Raw genomic sequence first — 27,341 nt, forward strand, 5'->3', positions numbered from 1 at the left:
ATCGGCCAAGTAGTTACCGAGATATTGCAACAATTACAAAAGTGACACCTCTTCGTTTTGCACGTGGCACGTGCATAAGGGGTCACCCACATGCATCGGGAATAGTCCAATACTTGGTAGAAAGAATGAAGCTACCCTACAATACAAAAATTACCGCATGTAAATCGGTCAAGTGGTTGCTGAGATGTGCTGAGAGTGCGGCCGGCCGGCCGGCCGGCCGCTCATACTCAGAAATTTCCGTATTCTACGTAAGACTCCGCTCGCTTCGCTCGCTCCGTAATAACTGCTCAGTGCTCAACTTCAAAATCTTTTATCATTAACCGTGCTTTGTTTTTGTGAAGATTTGGACGGAATTGGTTCATCGTGCTGACAATGAGGTCAGAGGTGCCGCCTCTTGCTTTGATTTGATTTCCTCGTGGTGGGTGGATAGGGGGGGGGGATGCATGCCTACTTCAAAAGACTAACCGTTCCCTATTTGCTGTTCTTTTTTATTGAAGAAGTCATAAGAAGCATGTTATTAAAATTGCTGCGCCAGAGGCCGTTTGAAGTCGGCACTCCGTCTGGCAAATAGCGTGTCTGTAGAGAGCGTCTCGGTTCCTGCTGCGGCCGGGCGGTGCGGGGCCGCCTTGGTCGAGGATGTTTATCTCGGCAGCGGTACCCCAGCCCAGGCGCCCGCGGCGCCTCGCCGCCGGGCAGCCGGCGCCTGAGGCGTGCCCTTCGTCTGACCTCCCCACCCCCGCGGCGGCCGCCCACCGCACCCCGCCCCTGCATACCCCCCCCCCCCCCGAGTTGGCTCGGTTTCAGGACGGCCGCCGGCGCCGCCGCAGGCTCCGGTTTCGGCGGCGTGCTTCAGCATCCGTTGCCGTGGCAACGGGGTCACATGACCGGCGTCGACGTTGCCGATTGGCTGGCGGCGCGGCGCTGTCCGGGCGGTGCGATATGGCTCGGTCGATACGGCGCGGCCGCCGGCGACTCCATCGGGCGCAGTGGAGACGACCCCCCGCACGCTACGTGACGGTGAGTTCAACGGGTGCTCGCGCGCCGGCAGTTTTGTTTTTGAGTAATTCGCTTGTGGTGCGTTGCAGTCATTGGGCGGTGTCTGATCTCTCGGGGCGCGCGCTGGGAGGGAGGGGCGCAATGACGGCTGGTGACAACTGACAGCTGACTTGGCCGAGGGGGCGCCAGGGATGGCTCCCCACAGCTGGGAGCTGTGAGAAACTTCTGAGTGGACTGCTGGTAGGTTGTGTTTGGAGTGTTTGCTGATTGTGCTTTTTGGGTTGGTTTTTGAAGTTTCGTGTCTCGGGGTAGGTATTTGTTTCGAGCGATTTTGCTGGATGAAGGTCCCGTTGCGGAATGCTTAGCATTGAGCAAGCATGCCTCGTTTGCCTCACAATATGCCCTGTTCGATGTTTTAGAGCCTTGGACTAAAGTACGGTATTTTGATATTTGATACGATATACGGCATTTGCCATTTGGTCTTGACATTTCCTTCTTACCGTAACATAGCAATTTTTGCATATTAGCTCCATTATGCTGTGTGAATTCCGCAGTGCGGCCTGTCATTCATTTGATTTAGGTAACCTATGTTTGCCTAACTGTGTTATTCATTAGTGATTGAATGACTGCAGCTAATTTTTGCTCTCGATCAAAACCCATACAATTTGTTCGACTTGTTTTGTGCCATACGGGATCCCCGTTAAACCTTGATGCTCAACCGTTCATACTTCATGGTTATGAGAGAGAGCGAGACGTGAACCCAGGATTTCTCACCAATATACCTATTCATCGGATAACATTGATATTACTATTAGTGATCTCCTGCTGTGAGAATTCTTACAATAACGCAACCACTTAATTTTGATTTCCCTTTTCTCTGGCAATCTCTCCCAGTTCCCACTATTCCACATTTGTTAGCTAGTTGGTATATGTAGGTACTTTTATGATGCATGCCATTGCAGACGGACCTTGACCAAATCCTTTGCTGGTTAAAGTGTCTGCGCACATGCCACTCGGCACGTGGCATGTGCTGCGAGGCATGCTAATGAAAATTCCTCAAATTCCATACAGCAACTTGACTGATTTAATTTGGGTTTTGCTTGTGAAGTTTCTGTGACCGAGTTCCGCCCTTTAATTAATAAAAATGAAGACGACTGACGGGCCTCAGTTATGTGGGTCTAGACGTGGCGCTGTGCTGCAAACAAAAGGCTGCAGAACGGCATCTTAACTTCCTCGGGAGTCCAGTGCAGTTCCCTACCCTTCGGTCTTCACTTTGTGCCGTCTAGATTTTTATTGTTATTTCAGCCTGTCAATAAATGACAGCGATTAAGTTAGAAGCGCCTGGTCATCTCTTCAGCGACGTTTTTCAGTAAAAGTAGGTAAGCCCAATTAACGTTTTATTAATTACCATACATACAGCTCTTAAAATCAAGTCATGTGATAAAGACATGGCCTTATTTTCTTCTTGCTCGCTGCAGATCTTGACAGTAGTTCTATTCAGATCTAGACAGTAAAATTAGGACACTCATGTCCTATTTTTACCTTAATGCCTTGATGACAGAGTTTTCACACCGAACAAAAGTAAATATAATTTTGAGCCCTGTTCCGCTCTACATCCTACATGCCTTATACACCGATGTGCGACTACGCCTTGCGCATATTTTTTTTTTTTTAAGTAATCAGTCACATCTCACAGGCGCGGTCGATATTCGAGCTTCTATCTACTTCTCCTCGTTTCCTCTGTGTATCACCACCTGCCGGCTCGTATTCTCCGTGTTCTTGCCCACTCCTCCGGCGGCGCTCCTCGCTCTCTCTTCTCTCTGCTTTTTTGCCCCGGCCTCGCCGTCGGCACAGCGCGTGGGGAGTTCGACGCTGCCACCGCTGCGCCGCCGCTACCGACGCGTCGCGACCGACGGGTGGGCGCCGGGACCCCAGCTATAAATAGGGGAGACAGGGCGGAGGCCGAGGGCCGTATTTTTGGCCGCGGCCGAACTGTCTGACGGCTGGGAGAGTTGGGTTTGGCCAGGGGACTACTTAGACAGTGCCAGTCGCGAGGTGGGACTGGGTAGGGGAGAATTCGTTATACCTCAGAGGTCTAGGACCGGACGGCCTTATCGTTTTGAGACTTAGCTCATGCTTTATGACATCAGCTGTGTGGTGATCACATGAGTGTTTGTATACCATCGCATATCAGTCACGAGCTCATACACGTTTTTCGGAAGCAATGCAACTGAGTGTTTCACCCTTGCTCCAGCCTATCACCATTGAGGAGTAGTTCTGACTCTTTGTTCAGCCGATACGATCGTATCAGATATCTCGCTGCTTAGTGGGTGTATGGGCGCCATTGAGCCCGGAACCGTGCCCCCTCACAGCAGGAAATCAGGGGATCCCCCATCTTCACCATGACGATAATGAGACTATTAAGGAGAAACGAGCCCCACCAGGGTGACCATATTGTGAACACTTGTTCTCGAGTCGTCGAGGATTGGAGTGTGAGAAATTGATCCGCTGTGCCGTGCTCAGACGGCCAAGCGCGGGCACAGAACCAAGATTCTTACAGACGCAGAACAGTCTTCTGATGGCATTGAAGGAATTTCATCAAATCTTTCATGCGCATTGAAAAATGTACATTGCACCACGGACTTTGAACTGCTGGTTATTCCATTAGATACGACCGGCCTGTGCTCGAACCTGGCTGCGCCTCTGCGTCCGCCCGCTGGTTTATCTTATCTGGCGCCGCCCGTTCTTGGGGGCCGGGTGCTGTGGCGACACTTCCTCTCCTCTGCCCCGCGTCTGGCGTCTTCCTCTCGCTCCCACCCCTCACCTCTTCCCTCTACCCGCCGTTGGAACGGGGGAGAGAGCGCGGGGAGAGGGTATACCGCCCGTCAGTGTGCGCGGGCATGGCGCTCGGGCTCACCGTCTTATCATTGTACCGGGGCGGCTATCGTCGTATGGCCCACTTGTCACCGTTCGCAAATAGCCACCTCACGCTGTGACGCGTGGCGCGTGTATTTGCCCACCACCGACTCATACACGTGTGTTTGGTGTGTGCGTTTGATACGGCAACGGGTGACGGAGTTTGTGGGTCCTGTGTGGTGGGAGGACACAGGAGGTGACGGTTCGTCAGCCTTGAGCCTCGCCTGCCCCGCCCGTGTCCGCGCCCGTGTCCGTCCGAGCCCGCCCGGCCCCGTCCGCTCGTTCGCCTGGTGTGACCGAGTTGATTCATTGTTGACATTTGTGCAGTGACGTCGACTTTGGGGGCCTGCCGAGCGCACAGCTGACGTCCCGTGCAGTTGGCGGTGCTCCCTGCCCGGACCGAATCAGCCCCCTCCCCCTCCCCGCTCGCCGAGCGCGCGAGTGACCCTCGCCCGCTCCCCACTCGCCGCCGAGCCAGCGACCCCTCCCCTGCTCCCCGCTTCAGCCACGCTGCCCCTCTGTGAGTCAGAGTAACTCGAATGGGGCATGAGGCAATATCCTAGAAAGGACTAGGGATGTCACGGGATATTCAATAATTAGTAACAGGTTATCACCAAAGGAATAGAAGAAAATAGGCAAATGTAGGGGACTGAAGCATTTATTTTTGGTCGCATGTTGTCGGACCAGTCCTGGAAAGGTCGCTTCCTGATTTCTATTCCATCGAATTGAAATTTGAAATCCAATTTGAATTATGCCTCTTCGCTGTCCATTCGTAGCTTCGTCGCGACGACTGGATCCCGAGGCCGAGGGACGGACCTGTCGTATAACGTCGAACACCTGCGTGCCATAAACTTCAGTCCCTTCCCTTCCCTCGGGCAGCTCGGACCAACGTGGGACCTCTGGGGCCCTTCTGGGTCCTTTCTGAGGCCCAGGGAAACGAGCGAGCCTGCCGAGCCCGAATGGGAATCCCGACACCTCGCCGCGCTGCGTGCCGCGCCGGTGCGGTCGGGTCGTCCTCGTGCTATCGCTAGCCGCCCATCCGTCACTATCGTGGCTGTATTTGCAGTCACGGCTGCCTTCCGTCCCCCGCAGTGAATGTGTCAGTGGGTCACCGATGAAATATACCCACTCGGGTACCGCTGTGAAACCCCGGCGGGCTCTTGTTTGGTTTAACAGGACTGTTAAGCGATAACGTTTTTGCGATTGGCGCAGGCGTGTGCCGGTGCCCGCTGACTTTTGCTGAATTGCTCCGCAGTTGGATGCTAGATTGCTGTTTTGCGTTACACCACTTATGTCAGCGGGCTGTGTTACACGAGGTCAGCGTGAATTCGCGTCTCTCGAGACAAACTCAACAGCTATCGCTAATGAAATTGGACCAGATACCAATAACAGTCGTGGTCTGTCATGTAACCAATCAATAGACCGGGCACGGACCGTGCTTGACACGCGCAAATCGATACAATCTCTGAGCCTACTGCTACTCTATTATATCGTGGGGACAGTGAGGAACGACTCACCCGACCTTTGACCCCACGTTTTGTCCCTTCCCTCTCTGGCCCACCGCGCCGTTCCCTCGACTGTGACCTGTGGACGCGCCGGTCCGCCCCCAATTTTCGACCGTCGGGCGGTCCGCCCCGTGCGGCTGGACAGTCGCGCAGGGCGGGGGCGGCTCACTTCCCATCCGGTCGTTGAGATCACCGGAAGTGACTGCCGGGCCGGGCCGGGCGGGGTGGGGCGGGGAGGGGCGGGGAGGGACGGCGTGCGGTCACCGTAAGCCGGCCCCGCCCCGTGACGGCCCGTAGCGCCGTGACTCGTGACGCTCGCTGGTGGCGGCAGCGCCCACTTCCGGCCCGATTTCGGAACCGAGAGGACCGGCCGGGTCGGCGGCGCAGGACCGGAATAGTTTCAGCAGGAGAGTGGTGAAACAGCGGCAGGCAGGCCCTGCCCGGGCCGCACCCCAGGGAGGCTAGTTCGTTGAGCCCACTGCCGTGAAACTCGGTTACCAAACGAGCGGGGATTCAGAGCAGCGGACGGGTGCAAATTACATTAGGGATTCTCAGAACATTGGAAGCTCGCGTGCGAGCCTGAGGCTGTATCTACCTATCGACGTGTTTCAATTTGAGACGGTGTAGCATTTGAGACCGTGGCTTTGTTGATCATTTTATAATTAAGGTATACGAGAAGATTGAACCATCGGTGCCTTGGGTTGGATCGACAACCTTTAAACAGCGCACCATTAACTCGACTCACCCAAGGCTATAGCTAGGACTCACCGCTGTGAACTGAACCGACAAATCACCTGATTGATGCGCTTCTGCTGAGGTGAGGCCCGGAGCGCTGGAGCCCCCCCCCCCCCTCCTCAGCTCCCAGGAAATGTCTGCTCACCCCAGCCGGCCGGGCGCTCGCGGCTGTGCCCAGCCAGCTCGTATGCTCCCTGCGGCTTGCCAAACCGTAAATGACGCCATGGGCGGATCTAGAAGGGGCAATAGGTCGTATGCTGACTCAAGATTTCTCAAGCTGGTTTAGAAATGCTAGAGATGCGGTGGAACTCTGTGGACTCGCAATTTTCTCAGGAGATCGTCAATATTCGGCTGGTTTAAAAAAAAATCTTCCCTTATAGGAACCATCTCCAGCAAGGCCCGAATAGCTCGTCGGACAACCTTTATTATTTCTGAACGCTTTGATGTTTACTCCATGCCCCACCTCAATGTTTTCCTGACTCCGCCTCTGCGTGTTATCCCGATCAAGTTTCGTCGCCACGTCGGTCGGTCATATCGGCGGTCGGATCATCGCGCCGGAATTTGGAGCTCCGCCGGCGTCAATATTCATGTGGCTGTAACGTGGCCCGACTCTGACGTGGCATTGTGACGCTGTGACGTCGAGTATGACGCAGTGACGCATTGATGTCTGGTTGTGACTTTGGACCGGACATAGAAGTTGAAATGCGCCGAGAGCACGTCCCGCTTCGGCTGTGCGGTTGGCGGTGTCTGGTCACGTACGACCGTTTACGTACCAGTTATTCAGTCGTTCTCTTTCATCTCAATCAGTCCTATCCACAGCCCTTAAATGTTTCTTTGTTAACTCCGGTCAATTGTTACTCAAAACTTGATCACTCCCTAATTATCATTTATTCCTGAGACACGTCTCGGACGGTAACTCGGTTCGCAACTCAGTCTATCGATTCGGACCACAATGCAATCAGCAGTCAGTCTATTACGGTCAGTCCTTTTCAATTATCAGTCAGTCCCATCAGTCTGCTCTCAGTCCCACAGTCGTCCCTCCGGCAGTTCTCCCCACCCAGAAACGATCAATGTTCTGCAGAGTGCGGAGCCTGAGCTGGAGAGGGAGAGAGGGAGGGAGGTGGCGGCGACTCTATTCGCGGTGCCCCTTCCCCTCTCCCCCTGTGACTGTCACACCCGACTGCGGTCGGTCTGACAGATGACAGCTGACAGCTGACAGCTGACAGCTGACAGATGAATCAGCGGTGGCCAGGGGTGCAGCCAGAACTCTGGCGACAGGGGTGAGAGACGTTTGCGATGCCCCCCCCCCCACCCAGCAAAGTGGGCCCCCTCAAGCCAAGTGGGTCCCTTACCAACAGTGAAAACAGTTGCTGTTTTGCCGAATATTCTCGGAAAATCCCAAAGCCATTTGAATAATAAATTAATATAGAATTATCATTTTAAACGTTGTTAACACTGTGACCTGTGGTCAGGTCATATTTGTTACCTTACCATCATGAGACAAATAGGGGAAAGTACAAATACCTCCTGCTTTGAACAAACGCGTCAAAACCACTTTGCAGAAACACGACCTTTCTGCGGCTCTGCCCATATGTGATGAACAGGGTGCAGTTGCTGGTGAGTGGTCACTCAAAAGGTCATGCTAGGTCAAAAAGGTCACCATCCGTTTTTCGGTCGTAACCTTTGAGGGAAACATGGTAGAGCGTTGAAATGTGTTCAGATCATCAATGCCGATTGAATGATATGCAGCATGACCTTTTCCATTCAGGGTATGACCCAGACCTGAGGTCAAATTTTGAAGCTGAGCTTTTCTGGTGAAATCATAGCTTATCCGATGCATCTCGACGAGAGAAACGATGGTGGCAAAATAAATGTCATATAAATAGTTTTGACACTAGTATGGTGTGCAGAAGCGCTAGCGTCGTAGTTTTGGTAAAGGCCCGGACGGCTCGCGACGTAGTGCTCGTTAAATGACGCAGCTCCACCCGCGTGACTGCCGAGGGCTCGGAGGGGCGGTGACCGAGTCTGGTAGACGCCGAGCCAGCTCACAGGAGTGGAGTTCGTAAATTTAACGTTGCCTATTCTGTTTGTGCTTCTTTTAAAATTTTACATCATGGTGGTGGCTTTACAGTAAGTTTGAATAACGTGGGACAAAGAAGGAATCACACGGGAGGACTCGATATCACAGATACCAAATTTGTTGCTTTTTTGGCACAATTATTTCGACAAAATCCGTCTATTTGGTGGTGCTGCCCTCGTGGCCAAACAGTTAACATGACGTCAAATCTAATGGCATGAAGGGCCCAGGGCCCTTCATGGGACCTTCAGAGGCATTGGGATACGGCTACACTACTGCCAGGAGCCTCTGACTGTGGGTACTGTTGCACTTTTATCATGCCTCACCAAAGGTTTATCGAACTCGATGTACTACGCGAATGCATTGCCGCAATTAGTGACCTCTCCTTTGTTTTACCGACAGGCCCGAGCGCCTCACCATGGGGCGCAAGAAGCCGGCGGCGGCGCCGGCCTCCTCTCCCAAGGCGGCGACCAGCTCGAAAATTAAAGCGTCATCACCTCGAGCCGCTCTGAAACGCTCCCCAGTCAACAAACTGCTCTCCTCGTGGTCGACCGAGACGAGTCCTCGCTCCAGAAAGAGCGCTGCCTCGTCCTCCCCATCACCCACAAAAGTTGGCGGCGCTCGCGCGTCGGGCTCTGCGGCGGCCGGTCCGTCCAGAGTCGTCCCGTCGGCGCCTCTCATCTCTCCACCGGTGAACCGCTGCGAGGGAACCATGGACACAGCGCGGCTGCTGCTCTCTATGAAGGAGAACGCGTCGGCGGCGCTGTGGCCTCCGGAACCAGTCAGCACTGCCGTTGGGGATGGGGCCCACCTGTCCAGCGACAACTACCGGCCGGGTTTGAGCGAACTGGTGCCGCAGCGGAGGGGTATCTCACCCCCGCGTGGTGGAGGTCTCTTGCTGGATCTCGATCGCCAGTCGGTGGACAGTAGTGCGGCCGATAGTGTTGTGGACACCGAGCTGAGCATGACAGACCTGCTGCGAGCGCCGGCCGCGCCGCGTGCCAACAAACCGCCCACCAAACGACACGCGTGCACCATTTGTGACAAGGTGATGGGCTCACGCAGTGACCTGGTGAAGCACGTGCGTATTCACACGGGAGAGAAGCCGTACAGCTGTAGCTACTGCCCGGCGCGGTTCACTCAGCTGGGCAGTCTGCGGGCACATGAAACACGTCACACGGGCGTCAAACCGTTCAAGTGTGACATCTGCTCGCGTGCGTTCAGCATCAAGGAGCGTCTCAAGGTGCACATGCGTATCCACACTGGCGAAAAACCCTTCCACTGCGACCTCTGCGACAAGTCGTTCGCGAGAGGAAGTCAGCTCATCCAGCACAAGCGTACTCACACGGGGGTGAAGCCCTACAGTTGTTCCTACTGCAACATGAAGTTCGCCTTCGCCACCAACCTCAAGCTGCATGAGAAGAAACACTCCGGCATCAAAGACTTCGAGTGTCCCCGTTGCTACAAGGGCTTCGTGCGTCAGGATGCCTTACGCAAGCACATTCAGTCCTACCACGAGAACGAGAGACCGATGCGCTGTCCCATCTGCGACAAAAGCTTCAAGGGCCACCTGGGCACGCACCTGCGGGTACACACACAGGAGAAGCCCTACTCGTGCACGGTGTGTGAGGCAGCGTTTGCACAAAACTCGCAGCTGACAGTGCACATGCGTGTGCACACCGGGATCAAGCCGTATGCTTGTCAGGTGAGTAAGCTGTTAGGACAAGGGGAGGGAAAGGGCTTGACCGTTAGGCTCTTATGGTACAGAATGTCTGTATCGTGTGGCTGATAACGTCGTGGGTCGTATTCCTGGGTTCAGTAACGTTACAAGTAATGTATGCACTTTAGCTATTTTGCACCACTTAAATGTTGTGGGGCGTGATCAAATGCTAACACGGTTCCACTTCCATGAATATATCGTGCTGCTCTGGCGAATACCCATTGCCTGGACTGGCCACCTTAACTTATTTAGCATCATTCCGCGCTGTAGCCATGTATAAACACGCATCGACAACTTTATCGACTCATACCGTCTACATATTCCTACCCCGCCCGTTCACAGGTGTGCCCTCAGAAGTTCGCTCATTCTACGGCGCTGAAGGTCCACCTTCGGCAGCACACGGGCGAAAAGCCCTACCGGTGTCCGCTGTGTAACCACTTCTTCAACCAGTTACCCCACCTGAAGAAACACCTGCGCAGCATCCACAAACGCGAGGACCCCTACATGTGCGGCGCGTGTCGACAGTTCTTCAAGGTCAGTGGCGCTGAGAGAGTAGGACTGAGGGAACGAGAGAGGGGAAAAGGTCGCCGCCGGGGAACGTGATTTATATGGGAGAAGGAAGGGAAGGGCTGTCGGATATTTGGAGTTGTTTGATTTTATGTAATTTGGTTGGATATTTTTTATTGCGAGCAACGAAACAGATTACCCGCGGTAACCCACTTTTAGATATTATCTCGCTGCTTCTTACGTGTATTTTATATTTCCTAGTATGTTCACTCATTCTGAAAGTCAATAATCTATCAAATTCACGTGAGGTTCAAGTGTGACCTGACCAGACCTCATTCTGACGCACTTAGACCCTGACCGGTCGTGTCCAGACCTGACCTTGCTTCGCTCCAACCCCGCTCCACCTGAACTAACCCGACTTGAATTATACTCTTTCACTCTGACTTCACCCTACCCGACCGAACTTGACCTGGCCTGACCTGTCCTGAGATGCTCTCACCTCGACTTAATCTTATCAGACCTAACCCGACCCGTGCCAGCCCGACTTGAATTAGCTGCTCGTGACTCTACTCGTGTTCACATTGACTCGACCTGACCTGCCCGAGCCGCTGGTGACCGTGACCTCACCCCATCTCCCCTCAGACCAAAGCCGAGCGGGAGCGGCACGTGGAGTCGGACCACCCGCAGTACCCGGCTCACGGCGGCGGCGGCCCCGAGTTTGGCAAGGTGGACACCTACCGCACAGAGATCCTGGAGCCGGAGACCATGCCGGAGATCATCACTCGCGGCGGCATGGCCGTCTCCAAGCTGCGCGGCTACCTGGCGATCCTGATGAAGAAGATCAGCACTAGCGCCAGGCTGCTCAAGTTTGGGTTCGGCCGGCGGCTCATAGATGACGTGAGTGTCGTAAGGTGGTGGTGGTTTCCTGAGAGTTTTTATTTTGTTGGGTTAGGCCCTTTCGGTCGACAAGACCATTGCAGAGCCGGAAGGATGATAGGAATTAGGGGGAGACATTGGTCTGGGCAGGCACCCTAGAGAGTCGCCGGGGCTGAGCCCGTCCATAGGACCGGCCGACCAGCCCCCCAAGCACTCTCTGCACCCGGCTACGGGGTGCAGCTCCCTCGGGAGCAGCGGTGCCGCTCCAAGGGAGCAGCCCGCATGAGATAAAGTTGCCTGTCCAGCCCGGAAGGGGGTTTTGGCGTGGAGGAGAAGGATTTCAGTATCCTGAGGATAGAAGCACGGATAGGTGTTTCCTGAGAGGGCTTCCCAGCCAGCAATTCGCTTGGGCTGAACTGTGGCAAACGTCGGGCAGCTTGGGCTTAGCTTGGGTTTGCCCACTTTGATCAAAACCAATGCATTTTTTACTAGGGCTGAGCTGGGGCATGCCGCAGCTATGCCCACGTGCGGATAGCAGTAGCTCAGCCCGACATCTGCCCGCGCATCCAAAACAGGCTTAACTTGGGCGGAGCGCGGGCTGATCAAGCTGGCTGTGTCCTTCGGCTAACTGGAGTAAAGCCGGAGCTTAGCCATACTTGTTCGGCTGTTCGCGCATGCGCAGTTCTGCGCCAATCATGTGCAGCGTTTGTGACAGTCTGTGCGCTGTGCGACGAAACGACACACCGGTGTTGAGGCATTTGGTGGTTGATGTTTGGGCGCGTGTGACAGCGCGAAGAAGGGATAGTGCTCACTGCTCTTATCAAGTGGACTGGCGTGGAGTTTTACGGTAGGTAAGTGTATTGAATGGTGCGCTTGATCGTATGTAAACGTCATGGTTTTGACTGAGTTTCACGCCATCAAACATGAATCTGAATAGCTGTTCAGCCTGGCGACTTATACCCTCGCTCAGAAAAGCCGCATTCCGTGCCTTTATATCTTTGTGAAATACCAGCACTTCTGAACCAGGAAAATGAAATACAAAACACAAATATTTATCTACTTATCACCGAGCACGCTCATTCTCTGTCCGCGTTGAAAATCGAATGACCATTTTATACGGATCAATGAGAAGTGCTTTTACAGTATTGATGCAACAATAAGTTATTTTTCAAGCAAACATGCAATGTAAATTAAACCAATTAATCTCTTTTTCAGGTACGTACCATTAGAGCAAATGGCTCCAAAAAATGGAATAGTTATACAAACCAGGACCGGGTGGACGCCGCAGTCGCCCTCGCCAAGTGGTTTAGCGGAAACTGCCTGCTTATAATTAAGTAGGTATATCTACGGAAATACGGTATACCTACGGAGATACGGAAACTGCGCCGAAAGTTGGCCGACCACCTACTGCAGATGTGTGTGTGTGTGGAGGAGCCAGACGCCTCCAAAGCTCCCATTCACCAGAGTAAAGTTCCTTATAAACGATTGTTTGCTAATTGCTTTATGTCTTATGAGCGATTACTTGCTGTCCTTACTTTGTGCTTTCGGTTGAGTGTTCAACCAAGTATTATGAACGGGGAGGGAGGCTAGCGGGCCTTTGATTGTTTTATAGTTTTGATGGCGCTTTTTCATGACTCATGCCATATTATTGCTGCAGTTTGCAGTCCACTGTTTCATGTATTTGTGTTTCATTTGAGTGTCTGTAGTCGTTTGAAATATACATTCAATCAAAGTCAACCACTACTTTCCTTTCGCAATGCTCGATGACCGGTTAACAGAGCATATGAGTGACCGTAACAATTTTAAATATGCATTGAAACCGCACAACCTGCTGAAAGTGCATTGGCCGCTCCTTGCTACTTGATCCAGTGTGAAGTAAAAGCAAGATGAAGTCAAGTCGAGACTTGAGAAAACAGGAGCCGTCACTCGAGCCGAACCCGAGCAAAGCCACAGCAGTTTGCAATGCATAAACCCCATTCACTTCTATGGCTTAAGTCGGGATAGACAGGGCACACAGAGTGGGCTTGCCGGAGTTCAGCCCGCTCGGGCCCAGAGTAATCTCCATTATATAAATGGATTCACTGCTCGGGCTTAAATCGGGCTAACGCCAATCGTCGCTCAACTAGGGCTAAACTACGGCTGTCCGGAGCTCGCAGAGCGGGCATACCTCCGGCAGAGCATGGGCTTTAGTCGGCGTTTTTGTGTCATACGCCGACTTTAGCCCAAGCCCTAGCCGACTTTAGCCCGACTAAAAATCTCGGGCAATCCGCACTTGAGCCTGCTTGGGCCCGGAGCAAAATTGCTGGCTGGGTTTGTGTGATTTAGCTTGATTATGGTTTGATGAGATATATAGTATGTAAGGTCTTCAGTAATGGTGGAGTGAAATCGACACATTTTTATCACTATTACAAGGTGTTTTTTTAACTAGCGTGCCTGTTCCTATTCATTATTCGCTCGGGATGCCTTCGAGCCTTAGCCACAATTTTAAAATCTCACTCATTATAACGACGACTTGAGGTCACATCTGTGATCTCAAGCCATTTTAAACATTTCTGTGGCTGTTCATCTGATTATCATAGTTTCTCTCTCGCGCCCTTTTTGCTTTCCTCTTCCCATCCCTAGGCACAGGTCCAGGGTTATAATTTCTGGCCTGCCGCCGTTTGGCGATTTCGGCCGAGCAGGGGTGAAAAATTGTATCGTTTTGTCGTTGTCGACGACAACCGAGAAGACGATCTTATGGCGACCACGCGCAGCGCCTGAACTGATTTAGACCTCCCGCTTAGTGCAGTTAGAAGCGCGCAATCCATTCGTATCTGCCCACCCAACCCAATCGCCTCTCCCACGCAAACCATTCTCTGTCCCTCCCCATCAAATCGACTCGCAGTTCTCGAGTCCGTTACCACCCTACGCGGCGGCATCCGCCAGTGGAAAATTTCCTGGTAGCTACAGACATATTCCAACTCCCCGTAGCTATCTAGTATATACTGCGTCGTTCGACCATCGTTCGGACGGCCGACCGGCGACCCTCATAAAGGCGACCAATGACATACCAAGTGGTCGCCGTGGTTGTCCACTGGCAACACGTGTCTGGCAAATCTAGTACCTTCCAGGACTCGGCCGGCCCCTGCCCGCACCCTTCAGCGCCGCCCCCGGCCGGCGGTCAGTTAGCGTCCCCTCCAATCCGCCGGGGCTCCTTTTGTGACGTCATACCCACCCCCGGCGGCGCCTGGGGGTAGGTCCGCGGCGGGACCGCGCCAGTGCCGGTAATATTTTGATGCGGGGAGGGCACGCCATGTCATGCCCACGAGGATATGGTGTCTCGGGACTTCCGAGGTCGAGGAATAGGGATCGTCGGACATTTGAGCTTGACAGCTGAGCGCCCTGCGCTATCAAGAAGGAGAGGAATTAGAATGTATTCGCACGCAGGGTCCGTGGCGTCTGCACGACTTAAGTGCTTGTACTAACTTGAGCACGTTTTGTTGAAAGGTGAGTGGAGGTCGACCAGTGGCACCGTCGAAAAGTCACTGAAAGGCGGGTCAAAAGGGCTATCGAATCTTTTCCGCGGCGCCCGGTGTTTCGAAGAAAAAAGTTGAAAAAGGCAATATTTTTCATTTACGGCATCTGGTGACCTGACCTCTGACTTGATCTAACAAATGAATGACATATTTTCATCCTTATTTTGGACGTTCTTTCGAATGCCGTTTACTGCTTAACACTGCTTGACCCAGGATCAGAGTTAAAAGAGCGGGGTGTTGTACCCCCCCCCCCCCCAGCAGGGCATGGAAATCAAGGACCCTCAGCGGGGCGCGGGTTAGACATCTTTAGCCGACAACCAAATAAGCCCGTTTTCCTTCGGACGACAACCACCGAAACACTTTTTTCAGCCCTGCGGCCGAGTTGTCTGGTTTCTCGTAGATATCCCGAGGCACAAAACCACCAATCTTACACCGCCGTCCGTGCTCTCCACAGGTTCTCAAGGACTCACTCGAGACTGGCGGCAAAACTCCATTCCGAGAAGGCGGGAACGAGGTGGAGATTTTGCGCGCCAACGTTCAGCTGCTGCTCGACTGGACCATTCCGCGCGACTACATGGAACAGTACAGAAAGGAGCGCAAAACCGTGGAGGAGATCCTGGAGGAGCTAGCATCGTAGGTGGCGCCGGCGAAGCATTACAACGGGCGCTGGGGGGTTCGAGCTCTGAATGGGTCGAGGGAGGAAAAGGAGGTGGGCTATGATTCATGGTGAGCTTCTGGGAGGGTTATACTTGGTCACTACGATAAATTGGGGATGGATAGTATGTCTCATGGGAGTAAGTGTGGGTTTCAGGGTTTTAAGGGGGAGTGAGGGTGGACGAAGGGGCTGGCGGACATTTGACATCCGGGACGTCGGGGACCACCCGCCGCTGCTGGTCTGGTCTGTGGGACCTGGTCCCATGGGGACCGGACCGGCCCGCGGTGCGTCTGGTCATCCTCAAACCGTTAAGAAGAGGAAGGGGGGGGGGGGCTGAATGACACACGATGGGAGGTCAGGCACCAGTACACGGGGCACCGCTCCTGGCAGAACAATCAGTACCAATCTGTGCACGAGCTTCTGCGGCCGGCTACCGAGGGGAGGGGGGGGGGCAGTAGCCGGCCGCTGTCACCTTGTAGTCACCGTCTAGTCGAGAACGACAGGCATTAGTGCGAGATCTCGTTGTCTTTGTATAGCTGGTGTCCGACCGCGGGTGAGGAAGTAGTACCTACCGCGACCCAAGACGGGTTTCAGTGTTAATGTCGAGCTGTTGTGGCCATGACAGGGCGTTTGTCGTGCGCTCAGGACGATATCCCACCGATTGTGTGCTTGTGTATTACGCTGAAAACAGCGCATATGCGTAATCGTTTTTTTTGTGACGGTAACTAACTAGAAACTACAGACATCGCTTGGTTTACCATCGGGCATTTTAAAGACCGCATTTATAGGGCATTTGTAAGCTGATACTGTAGGCCAGCCAGTGTAGAAACCATGGCCTGATCAGTGACGCATTCTTCAAGGTTTTAAGATATTTTCTTGTCGCCCCTAAAGACAGGTCAGTCACATTTTGAGCTTGTACACATTCTGGTCAGTTCAGTTGGTCATTTTTAGCATGCTCGATAGACGGTGACTAGCGCCGGTAAGTTGTATATACGCGTGCATGTGGCTGGGTGCGTGTGTGTATGCGTGGTTGGTGTGGAGTGCAGATCTAGTCCCGACTTGTGCCGCCGGCACGGCCGCCGCTTGCCCAGCCGCGGCCAACAAAGTCCAAGGGCGACTGAGTTCTGCGCTAGTCACTCGTGTACAGAAGCTGCCCTCTGGCGGACAGTAGGTGCTGCTACCTACCGACAGTGGAATGACAGCATGGCAGGGACGCGCACGGCGATGGTCCCGACTTCTCGCAACACAAACATATCAATGCTCGTTTTTGTGAAACCTTTTAGGGAGTAAGTGCACTTTGTCATTAAAGCTATTCCTTATGGCCTTTTTAGTATAATGTGACTATGATCAAGTACGTCACATTTGACCTGTTCAGTCTTTTATTGCCTTCTCCTTCTTCACCAAAGTGTTTGCCCGGGACCATTGCACCGTCGCGTTTCATAGCCTCCCAGTGTAATGGTATGTGTTGTCGTGAGGTGTTACCGTGCCCAAACGGCCATGTTTGGATGAGTGCCCAGGATCCAGTCAATAGCGTAAGGATAGCCCAGCCTCGGGCCATCGGTTAATGAAAACCGGTGGTTTCGTTCGCTAATTTAGAAGTGTGCGTTTAACTTGGTTAGCCCAGCTCATTTTTGTAATTTTGTCTGCGCATTACAATCAATGTAGTAGTCTAGGGGTATTTTAGAAGCACTGTTTTTGCTTGTCTACGCGGAAATCAACGTTCTAGCTGTATCAAGGGATAATTTTGTCGTGCCATTGTTGATGCCATGTGCGTGTACTGTGTATATAGGTGCATGGAGGGGATTGGGGACATTGGCCAGTAGGATGAGTGTGCTAATCCAGTCCGGTGATCACAGTTACCGGTCACGTGACCCAAGGCTGAGCGTCAGCTGGTGGCAGGCCGACGGTCGACCGACGGTCACGTGACCTTTTATGCACTCGTGAAGCTTCATAGCTTCGTGAGCTTGTGTTTACTTGCCGATTGAATCGTGTTTCCCGTGAGTTTAATCTAGCCGTGCCAGTACCGATGGTGTGAAATTGCCGCTACAGTGCGCATTTCTACCAGCTTTGTTACCTAGATCAGGGGATCTTGTAGTAAAGTTTGATTTTAGGTATGAGATGCAAGTGTGTTTCGTGCGCTGGTTTCTTGTAGCTTGTGACATATATGATGCATATGCTGTATTCTGATCCATGCTGCATGTACGTGTTGATATTCTCTTATTGGATTGTCCAGCACAGCACCTAGTAGGCAGTGCCGTCCCTCGCCAAGGCGTTCGCGTCTGGACGGCCCAGCCGCTGCCTAATGCCTATCTCACGTCATTGTGCCTATACAGTAGCCGGTGACTATCGCTGTGTGACTCGTGGCGCCCCGCGTGGTCACGTGTCACGTTCACGTGGCACGAGCCGGTCGGATCGCTAACAAGGGTACCGCCTCAGTCACAGCTCAAACTATGCCAGGCTATGTAGGGTGTATTGTCTGAATATGTGTTGTCCAGTGTCGGCACACCCACTGCACTGCAAAGCATCGAACGTACTGCCTCTAAATAGCTGCATGACGCTCAGCACAGGCACCAATGCACCGTTCTTTCAATACAGAGTTGAGACGTTTGCGTGTGTTTGTGTTGTTGGATGCTGTTGCGAGTTGCCGGTTTCCTGAAAGAAAGGTATCCTTATTTACAGTCACCGTGGGTATCCTGAATCCTGATCGCAGAAACTTTCATTTATTGTGATTGACATGTTTTTACCAGCCATGACTCACGTAATTACATAGTGTGGCCTCATCTGAAGCGAACCACCTAACTCTGCAGCGACAATACCTTATATTCGAACTGCGCCATATTTGCTGCCGATTGCTGTGAGCGGAGGAACAAGCTGACCTCCCTGTTTATTTTCATTATGCAGTGGCAGTTGCACTACCCCAATACTCAATAACTAGTGTGCTTGGCACTGGTAAAGACACCCGACGCTGACGTTCCAGAACTCCAAAGACCTGAACCGTTTTCAATAAGAAGGAGCAGCCATGAGTGACCTCTCAGGTCACGTCCTCTCCGTACACAGGACTGCTGAGCAACCGTCAGCGTTGGACCACCGCCGGCTGGGATGAGGCCTGCGCGTACACAAAGCTGCGTGTGCAGTGTGTACGCTGTGGAGCTCGTAGCCGCCCTATCTGTATGGATAGTGATGACTAGCAGCACCACGGCACTGATAGTTACCACTAATTTGGCGCCCATATGGGGCCGTGGCTGCGCCGCCGGAGGGCATAGGTCACCGCACACGAGACACGGGCCAAATCCGGGCCCGCGAAAAAACAGCGGCCCCGCCCCTATTGTGTCCTGTAAAAGGTCACAGCCAGAGCTTTATTAATTAGTGGTTAGGTGGAGTATTTTCAGTACAACGGAGATAAGGACAGCGAAGTGTAGGCTGCGTGCAATGGCCTCGCCTCTGATTTATGGGCATACGCAATGCATTGATGCATCGGAACACTGCAGAAAATGTCCCAAGATCGTCGCTTATGGCTTATCTTTAAAATCAACCACTCTAAGCACACGACTTCTTTCTTGCTAGTTTTTATTACTTTCTTATGTGAAAATGTACCCAGTATTTAAACCCTGACCAAAAATCATACGATACTTCACCAGCTATTTCGGCTAGTTTTCATTGATTTATTATCCGTATCGCAAAACTAGATCCATCGAAAGGTACACACACACACACACACACACACACACACACACACACACACACACACACACACACACACACACACACACACACACACACACACACACACACACACACACACACACACACACACACACACACACACACACACACACACACACACACACACACACACACACACACACACACACACACACACACACACACACACACACACACACACACACACACACACACACACACACACACACACACACACCACACACACACACACACACACACACACACACACACATCGTCCCTAGAATTTTACCTCCTTATTCAGCTCTACCTAAGACTTAAGAGTCATAATTTTATCGCCGTCTGTTGACGTTGACGTTCTGCCTGCGTGGGAGGCTGCCACTGCGTCTGTCGCTCCTCAGACCCTGACCCAGATGGATCTGTGCCTGAGGGAGCGTGCGGCCTTGGCCTCGTGGCAACGGATGGCGTGTCAATAGCAGATGGCTCCGAGATGCTACCCTTTCCGGCGTCGTGTGTGACTGGTGTGTGTACACAGGGGCGGTCGCAGACTTGGCGTTTGGGGGGGGGCCAACTTGGCTAAGGGGCCCCTACACTGACCCGGGGGGCCCGGTGCTAGCCTAAAGGGGCCCACGGGCGTAGTGCATGGGTGCAGAAATCCAGCCATGGCCGGTGAAGCGGGGGGGGGGGGGGGTAGGGAGCGGCACCCGAGCGGAGGCTCATTGCCAGCTTTGAGGGTGTACCATGTCGAAAGGGTAAGATCATTTTGAAGCATTGGTAATGTCAATAATTCACGCAACTGTGAATTGACTACCGCAAAAAGTAAAACCGGCTAACTTAGCCATTTTCGAAGATACCGTGCGAAAACTTTTGACAGTGGGTCATCGGTATGTGTTCAATCACATGTGTTTCGTTTCTTATTTTTACTTGAGCACAAATGTAAGTTTTGAAGGCCATCACAGTAGCAAATGCATCGAAAGATGGATAGTAGTGGGCAAAATATCCTGAATTTGTCGTGCTGCATCGAAAGTAGTGTTGATGAGAAAAGGGTTTTTTTTATTCCAGATTATTGTGGGTGCACAATACATTGTCTGCACCCACTGGATAATTATTGTTGGTGCAACTGCACCCACTGCACCCATGGTTCCTACACTTATAGGTTCATGGATAACGGTTCGGCGATACCTATCGCATAGAGGCTGCAACGTGGCCCTTAGAGCATAGTGTCAGACCCCCAGAGGCCGGCGTTGGACCCAAGGGTCAGCGAAGGGCCTCAAAGGCACCAGATGGGGCCCCAGAGGCTGATGTAGGCCCTCAGAGGCAAGTGCGTGACGCCAAAAGGTAAGTGTTGGGCCCCATAGAACATAATAGGGCCATCAGTGGCCGGTGTAGAGACCTCATAGGCCAGTTGGGGTCATATATAGAGGCCAGTTTGGGGCACCTCAGATGTCGGTGTGAGGCCCTTAAAGACCGGTATGGGTCCTCAGAAGCCGGCATCGATCCTTCAGAAGCCAGTACGGGGCCCTCAGAGGCACATAAGGGTCAGTTTGGGTCCCAGAGACAGAAATGGGACCATCAGAGGCCGGTGTGGAACCTTTAGAGGCCGGTTTGGGCCCTTAGAGGCCAGTTTAGGGCCCTCAGACCAGTACAGGGCCTGCAAAGGGCAGTTTGAGACCATCAGAGACCGACTTGGGCACTCAGATGCTAATGTGGGTCCTTACAGGAAAGCATGGGTCCTCAGAGGTTAGCGTGGGGTCGTAAAAGACCGACATGGGTCGGCGTTGGACCCCAGAGGCCAGCCTCAAAGGCCAAAGATGGGCCCTCAAAGGTGATGCGGGCCCTAAGAGGCCAGCATCGGGTGTTCCGAATCCAGTGCGGGGCCCTCAGAGGCTAATGTGCGCCCTTACAGCCCAGCATGGGGCCCTCAGAGGTCAGAATGAGGCCCTGAAAGACTGGCATGGGCCGGCGTTGAACCCCAGAGGCCAGCAGAGGGTCCTCAAAGGCCAAGATGGGCCTTCAGAGGCCGATGCGGGCCCTTAGAGGCCGGCATCGGGTCTTCAAAATCCAGTGCGGGGCCCATAGAGGCTAATATGTGTCCTTACAAGCCAGCATAGGGCCCTCAGAGGTCAGTGTGGGGCCCTGAAAGACCGGCATGGGCTGGCGTTGGACCCCAGAGGCCAGCGGAGGGCCCTTAAAGGCCAAGATGGGCCCTCAGAGGCCGATGCGGGCCCTTGGAGGCTGGCATTGGGTCTTCAGAATCCAGTGCGGGGGGCCTCAGAGGCTAATGTGGGTCCTTACAGGCTAGCATGGGACCCTTAGAGGTCAGTGTGGGGCCCTAAAAGACCGGCATAGGCCGGCGTTGGACCCCAGAGACCAGCGGAGGGCCCTCAAAGACCAAGAGAGGCCCTCAGAGGTCGATCCGGGCTCTTAGTGGCCGACATCGGGTCTTCAGAATCCGGTGCGGGCCCTCAGAGGCAATTAAAGGCTAGTCTTGAGACAGAAATGAGGCCACCAGAGCCTGTGTGAGGCCCTCAGCCGCCGGTTGGGCCCCTGAGACCTGTTTAGGGGCCCTCAAAGGCCAGTGGAGGGCCCTCAGAGGTCAACGTGGGTCCTCAGCAGTCAATGTGGGCGCTTGACCGCCACTGAAGGGCCCTCAGAGGTCAGTGTAGGACCCTCAAAGACCGGTATGGGAGCTGTTAATAGCTGGCGTGGGTTTCTCGAGCCTCGTGACAATCGAATACGGGCTAGGGCCACATACGCCCAGGGGGGCCCATCGGTTGTTTGGGGGGGGGGCCAAATGATATGATGGCCCCCCCTGATTTGCCTTTGGGGGGGGGGGCCATGGCCCTGATGGCCCCCCCCTGCGACCGCCACTGTGTGTACACAAGACACCACCTGGGATAGCAGGGCGCAGCGCGGCGGCTGATGATGTTCGATGGACACCGGGGCGAGTGGCTTGGACCAGATTCCCAAGAATAAGGAATAATGGAGTCATTGCTGATGTGGATGGGGAAGTATGTAATATTCGCCAAATAAACGGACACTTACTGAAACTAATGCGGTCGGCTCACTCCGGTGAAAACTGTCTTGATATAGTGCGTTTCTGTAGGCATAATTTCTAAAGATATTTTCTTCAAGAGTAACATATTTGGGGATTAATCATATTTGCTTAAAAAATTTCGTACGGAAACTGTCTAAAGAAGTATCTAAATGGTGAGGCAAACCGTTCATGTAAGGACGGTAGCGAAACACTGGCCACGGAACAAATTAGGCAAGACTTTGTTTTAGTGGCGGTGGTAGGTTAACATTTGAAATCGACACTTAATGTAGTTTTACCTTTAAATTGCTGCTTTTGTCACTTTCAAAGACATGGATAAGACTTGGTATTTCCGTATTTCTTTGACTCCTCGAGCGGAACAGTATTGGCACTGCCAGTGCGCGCTTGAAACGATATGAGAACTGTTTTAGCCAGACCTGGGGAACTGCGCGGGTCACCCAGTGTCCAATAAGCAGGCAGACTTAGCGGCTTCATTTTGGATCATACCCGAAATAAGCTTTATACTAGCACCGTCTGCAGCGTCTAACCTGCTAACTTTCGACACTTCGACAGCCGGCGCGGCGCGCGGCCGGGCGGCGAAGCCTGCTTCCCGACTCGTCCATAGATGTCGCTGGTGGTAAACGCCTGAAGTTTTGCTGTGCCGCAGTACAGCGCGCAGCTTACGGCGACGGGGCGTCAATGGCAGTTGGTAACAATTGCAGCGGTGGCCCTTATGGTGATAAACTATGAGCAGAGGTGACGTTTAGTTGACATTCCTTTGCACTGTCTGTCTTTTTCTGTCTTTGCAACATGCACTGCTAGCTGTCTGGCCATTAGATCACTGAAACTCCAAATCAATTATGAAACCTTATTTGGACGATGACCTGGAGAGCTTCGGCGGATGCGATATGCTTCAGCGTCTAGCAACCAGTATTGGAGCTAGCCTTACCTCATTGTGATTGTTTGATATGAAATGAAGCGATGGAGCATGCAGTCACACCTTACATCATAACATGATGCGTAATATTTTAGCTCTGTAGATGTAATCGAATTTCAATCAAAAATTGTATTGATATTGGCTACGGTGATGTCTCAGCATGCTGATTTAGGCAGTTTGACTGCATTTTGATAACCACGCATCAATTAAGGGTTTCAAATGTTCAATAATGGCTGTGAAGTAGATTCATTGTGAACTGGAATGCAGAAGCGTCAGATAATTTTCAAACATCAGTAAGCAACAATGCGGCAGCATAACCATTTCCTTTAATGATGCATTGTATGACGCAATACAGTTCATGATTTGCAATATCATTTTTATTTTAAGCCAAAATAACTTGCTTCTCGCAAACATGCTATCATTGAGCTATTACATGCTATGTAAATTTATTTAGGTACATGTCATGTCCCGCCCCTCACTTAGGTATACTGTCTAGACTAGACGCCTTATACTGTCGCTGACAACAAACTGCCACTATCGTCGTTTCGTCTACATCTACAACACATATCCCACCGATAGCGTAACAGCATGTCGGAGAAGCATTGCGAGCATCGTGACGAATACCTCAGTCATTGTGGAGTAGGGACATTTTTGGGTCAATTTTCCAAATTTTAGGTGGGGGTGGATTTTCCCATTATTTGGTCCATTCTGATTTCATCTGTGTCAAAAATAACGAAATCAAACAATTTTTAGGGGTCGCGAATTCAAAATGAAAAGTTCAATTTTAGCGGAAAATCGACTAACTTAACACTATATTGTTTTGGGACAACGTTACCATGCCAACAAGTTGGGGTCAATTTCCCCATTATTATCTGCTCTGTTCTGATTCTATAGCAGTGACAGAAATAACGATATCTGACCACTTTTAGGGGTCGCGAGCTTGCACTGAAAGCTTCAATTTTAGTGGAAAAATGACTTCGTTTGAACGACTATGAAAATACAAAGCAAATGTGTTATAATAATATTGATGAGTGCTGGACAATGTGCAGCATTGTTTGAGTTGTATATTCGACGTCTAGAAGTAAAAGGGAGCGCCAAAAAATTATCATTTTGGTCGATAAACAGCATCTGCTCATTTATATTCGCTGTGGCTTAGATCGTAATTATAACACAGGACCGGAACTCTTTAAAAGACTGGCAATGTGACCCGAGGGCTGAAATCAGTGATCAAAGCTTTCTCATTGGGTATGCCTAGTTTTCAATGAGTCGTCTCATTTTGCAAAGGAAGTGACTGATCCCTATAAGACATGAGCAATGACCTATCGATCCAACCTAGGGGCATTAAAAACCGTTACGGTACTTGACGATACAACTCACATGCCATATTCTTACGGTAATAGGGCATGAAGTAGATAAAGAAGTAGCTAATCACCTCCGTATATTCAATCATAACCAAATAAGACAGCACTACACTATGCCGGTATGCATGGCCTTTGTTAATTCGCCAGCCCATCTCCCCGAGTCCCGGAGTTGGAGACCGCCGAGGGAGGGGCGCAAGCTTTACCTACACCACTGTCAGGTTGCTACTGTCTGAACGTTACTTTGCTCCCCCCCACACACACACACAGCGTGCGATTGTGTATGTTAACCCTCGCACGACCAGGCCATTTCTCATAACACGAACGACCAGGGGGGGGGGGGGGTTGTTACGACCCCCCCTGGCGTTTCGAAACGGAAGGTCGTAGAGCTTAGCGGAAAAAACCAACGGATTGCTCTCAACGAGATCTCGCGATTGGTGGTATATTTTTTGGTCCTAGGTCAACATTTGACCTACTTTTGACCGGTCAAAGGTCAAATTTTCGGAAAAATAGACTTTTTCAATTTTCCGCGGCGTTTGCGGCAAAACGGTGGAAGATATCGACTTGAAACCTTCACTATCGTGTTCTGTGATCAATTCTCTATCGTTTGGTATATATTTCGTTTCCCTAGCTCTAAAAATGGCGTGTTGGGAGCGCCGGAAGTCGGCAAGGTCACAGTCGGCGGCAGAAATTCGAAAAATCAAAATTTAAATTTTTGAAATCTGATTGTATTTTTGGATTTGGAAGGTCCATTTGCTCCTTATAGAAGCTAATATTGCTGCATATTCCCATTGAGGTGACAAGAATTAGCAAAATAGTGGTTCGGGCGCTTTTCAAAAATAGTACCGGACGCTGTTCCTCTTATGACGTCATAACTCCGTGACCTGACCTGACCCGGTCAATTTTTTTGCACCACACGATAGCCAATACTTGCCTCAACATGCATGGGAAGTTTCATCATGATCCATCAAACAATGTGGGTATCACCGGCAGAAAACCTAGGGATTCGGCGCACACGTTTGGTAACTGTCGGCCGGAGGCTGTACCTCTTATGACGTCATAACTCCGTGACCTGACATGACCCGATCAATTTTTTTTCGGCAAAAGATGCGCAAAGGTTGCCCCAGAGGGTATTGAAAATTTCAGCCCGCTACGACAAGCCGTTTAGCGTGCACTTCGAAAAAACCTCAGGGGGGGGGTTGATACAACCCCCCCCCTAGGCGTTCTAGGGTTAACCCATTAATGCCGCTTGGGTCATATATGACCCAAAAGCAAAATCTTAATGTTTCTTATCAATGGAGGCAATTGGCACTTTGAGGAACTTGCTCGTGTGTTTTGTTGGATTTGTGGGTTTAGTGACGAGCGTCGGAGCCGCATAAAACTGGTGTGAGCTCGTCCACTGAAGTTTCTGGAGCCAAAGACGACGGGACTGCACAGCCGCCGGTCACTGGCAATGGCGCGCCGTCCCAAAAAGTAATATTATGTTATGTTTGCACTTTACTATCTGTTGAATAGTCGTCTACCTATATTTAAATTTGTCTGAAAAAGGCATGGTGTGTATTTTTGCCCTTCTTCTTGTCAGCGGATAACTTTTTTTCCTCGATAAATATCCTTGGGTCATAAATGACCCAGCCGGCAATAGTGTTATCAATTTACTCGTATGTTGAATACAATGAAAGCAACTGATTATTATACGATTATTTATTTCTGGGGGTTGTGATCAGATCACAGTGGCGGATCCAAAGGATAGGGGGTCACATGGGTCACTCATGACCCCCCTTGGGGCCCGGGGGCACCACCGACCTATCAGGGGCACCACAGGCCTGACAGGGGCACCACAGGCCTAACAGAGGCACCACGGGCCTGTCAGGGGTACCACAGGCTTGTTAGGGGCACTACAGGCCTGCAGGAGCACCATCGGCCTAGCAAGAGCACTACAGGTCTGCCAGGGGGCACCACAGACCTGCCAGGGGCACCAGAGGCCTCGCAGGGGCATGAGCGGCCTCACAAGGCCTCACAGGGGCACCACCAGTCTCGCAGAGGCACCGCCGGCCTTGCAGGGACACCTTGGGCCTGTAAAGGGTTCCACGGGCCTGCCGGGAGCACTTCAGACTTGTCAGGGGCACCACAGTCCTGCCAGGACCCAGGGGCACCAGCGGCCTAGCAGGGGCACCACAGGCCCGCCAGGGGCACCACAGGCCTGCCAGGGGCACCACAGGCCTGCTAGGGACACCAAAGGCCTAGCAATGGCACCGCGGGCCTGTCAGGGGCTCCATTAGCCTGTCAGGAGCTTGACCTCAGGCTTGTCAGGGCCCAGGCGCACCACAGTCCTTCCAGGGACACCATAGGCCTGTCAGGTCTATGGTGCCCCTGACAGTGTCACGGGCACCAGAGGCCTAGCAGGGGCACCACAGGCCTGCCAGCGGAACCACCGCTCGCCAATGAGACGTTGCAAAACATTGCAATGCAGTGCCTCTTAATATTGGTTGGCTGAGACCGCCATACAGTATGCACAATAAGGTATCTAGATATATCGGCTTTCGTGATAACTACTTATTTGTGACTATACTAATGCCGGTTGGGTCATTTATGACCCATGCCTATAACTTGAGAACCGATGGAACAATTTTTTGAAGCTTGCACAGTTTTCTTACTGGGACCCATGTGGCTAACATTTGTTAAGGACAACTTAAGAATCAAAAAATAAAAATTCCGGCATTAATGGGTTAATGGATAGGAAGGTGGCCAAGAACATGACAGGAGAGGAGCACCGGAACTTCATCCTCACCCCATAATGGAAGAAATATG

General features: G+C 52.1%; 1 protein-coding gene across 3 annotated transcripts; it reads left to right on the forward strand.

Annotated features, from left to right (window-relative positions):
• Positions 1-925: 925 nt before the first annotated feature.
• LOC122364614 (zinc finger protein 135-like) lies at positions 926-18,109 on the forward strand. 3 transcript variants are annotated; one of them, XM_043335190.1, is made up of 5 exons: positions 926-1,017; positions 8,632-9,934; positions 10,292-10,483; positions 11,099-11,353; positions 15,302-18,109. In XM_043335190.1, exons 2-5 carry the CDS (start codon positions 8,648-8,650, stop codon positions 15,482-15,484), a joined length of 1,917 nt encoding a protein of 638 aa, XP_043191125.1. In that variant the 5' UTR covers positions 926-1,017; positions 8,632-8,647; the 3' UTR covers positions 15,485-18,109. The 3 variants fall into 3 exon arrangements, with proteins under 3 accessions (XP_043191125.1, XP_043191124.1, XP_043191123.1); XM_043335189.1 differs by having other exon boundaries at positions 990-1,236; XM_043335188.1 differs by lacking the exon at positions 926-1,017 and adding an exon at positions 8,157-8,282.
• Positions 18,110-27,341: the final 9,232 nt, after the last annotated feature.

The sequence above is a fragment of the Amphibalanus amphitrite genome, unplaced genomic scaffold, assembly GCF_019059575.1.
Source record: "Amphibalanus amphitrite isolate SeventyFive unplaced genomic scaffold, NRLGWU_Aamphi_draft 000686F_arrow, whole genome shotgun sequence".
Lineage (NCBI taxonomy): Eukaryota > Metazoa > Arthropoda > Thecostraca > Balanomorpha > Balanidae > Amphibalanus > Amphibalanus amphitrite.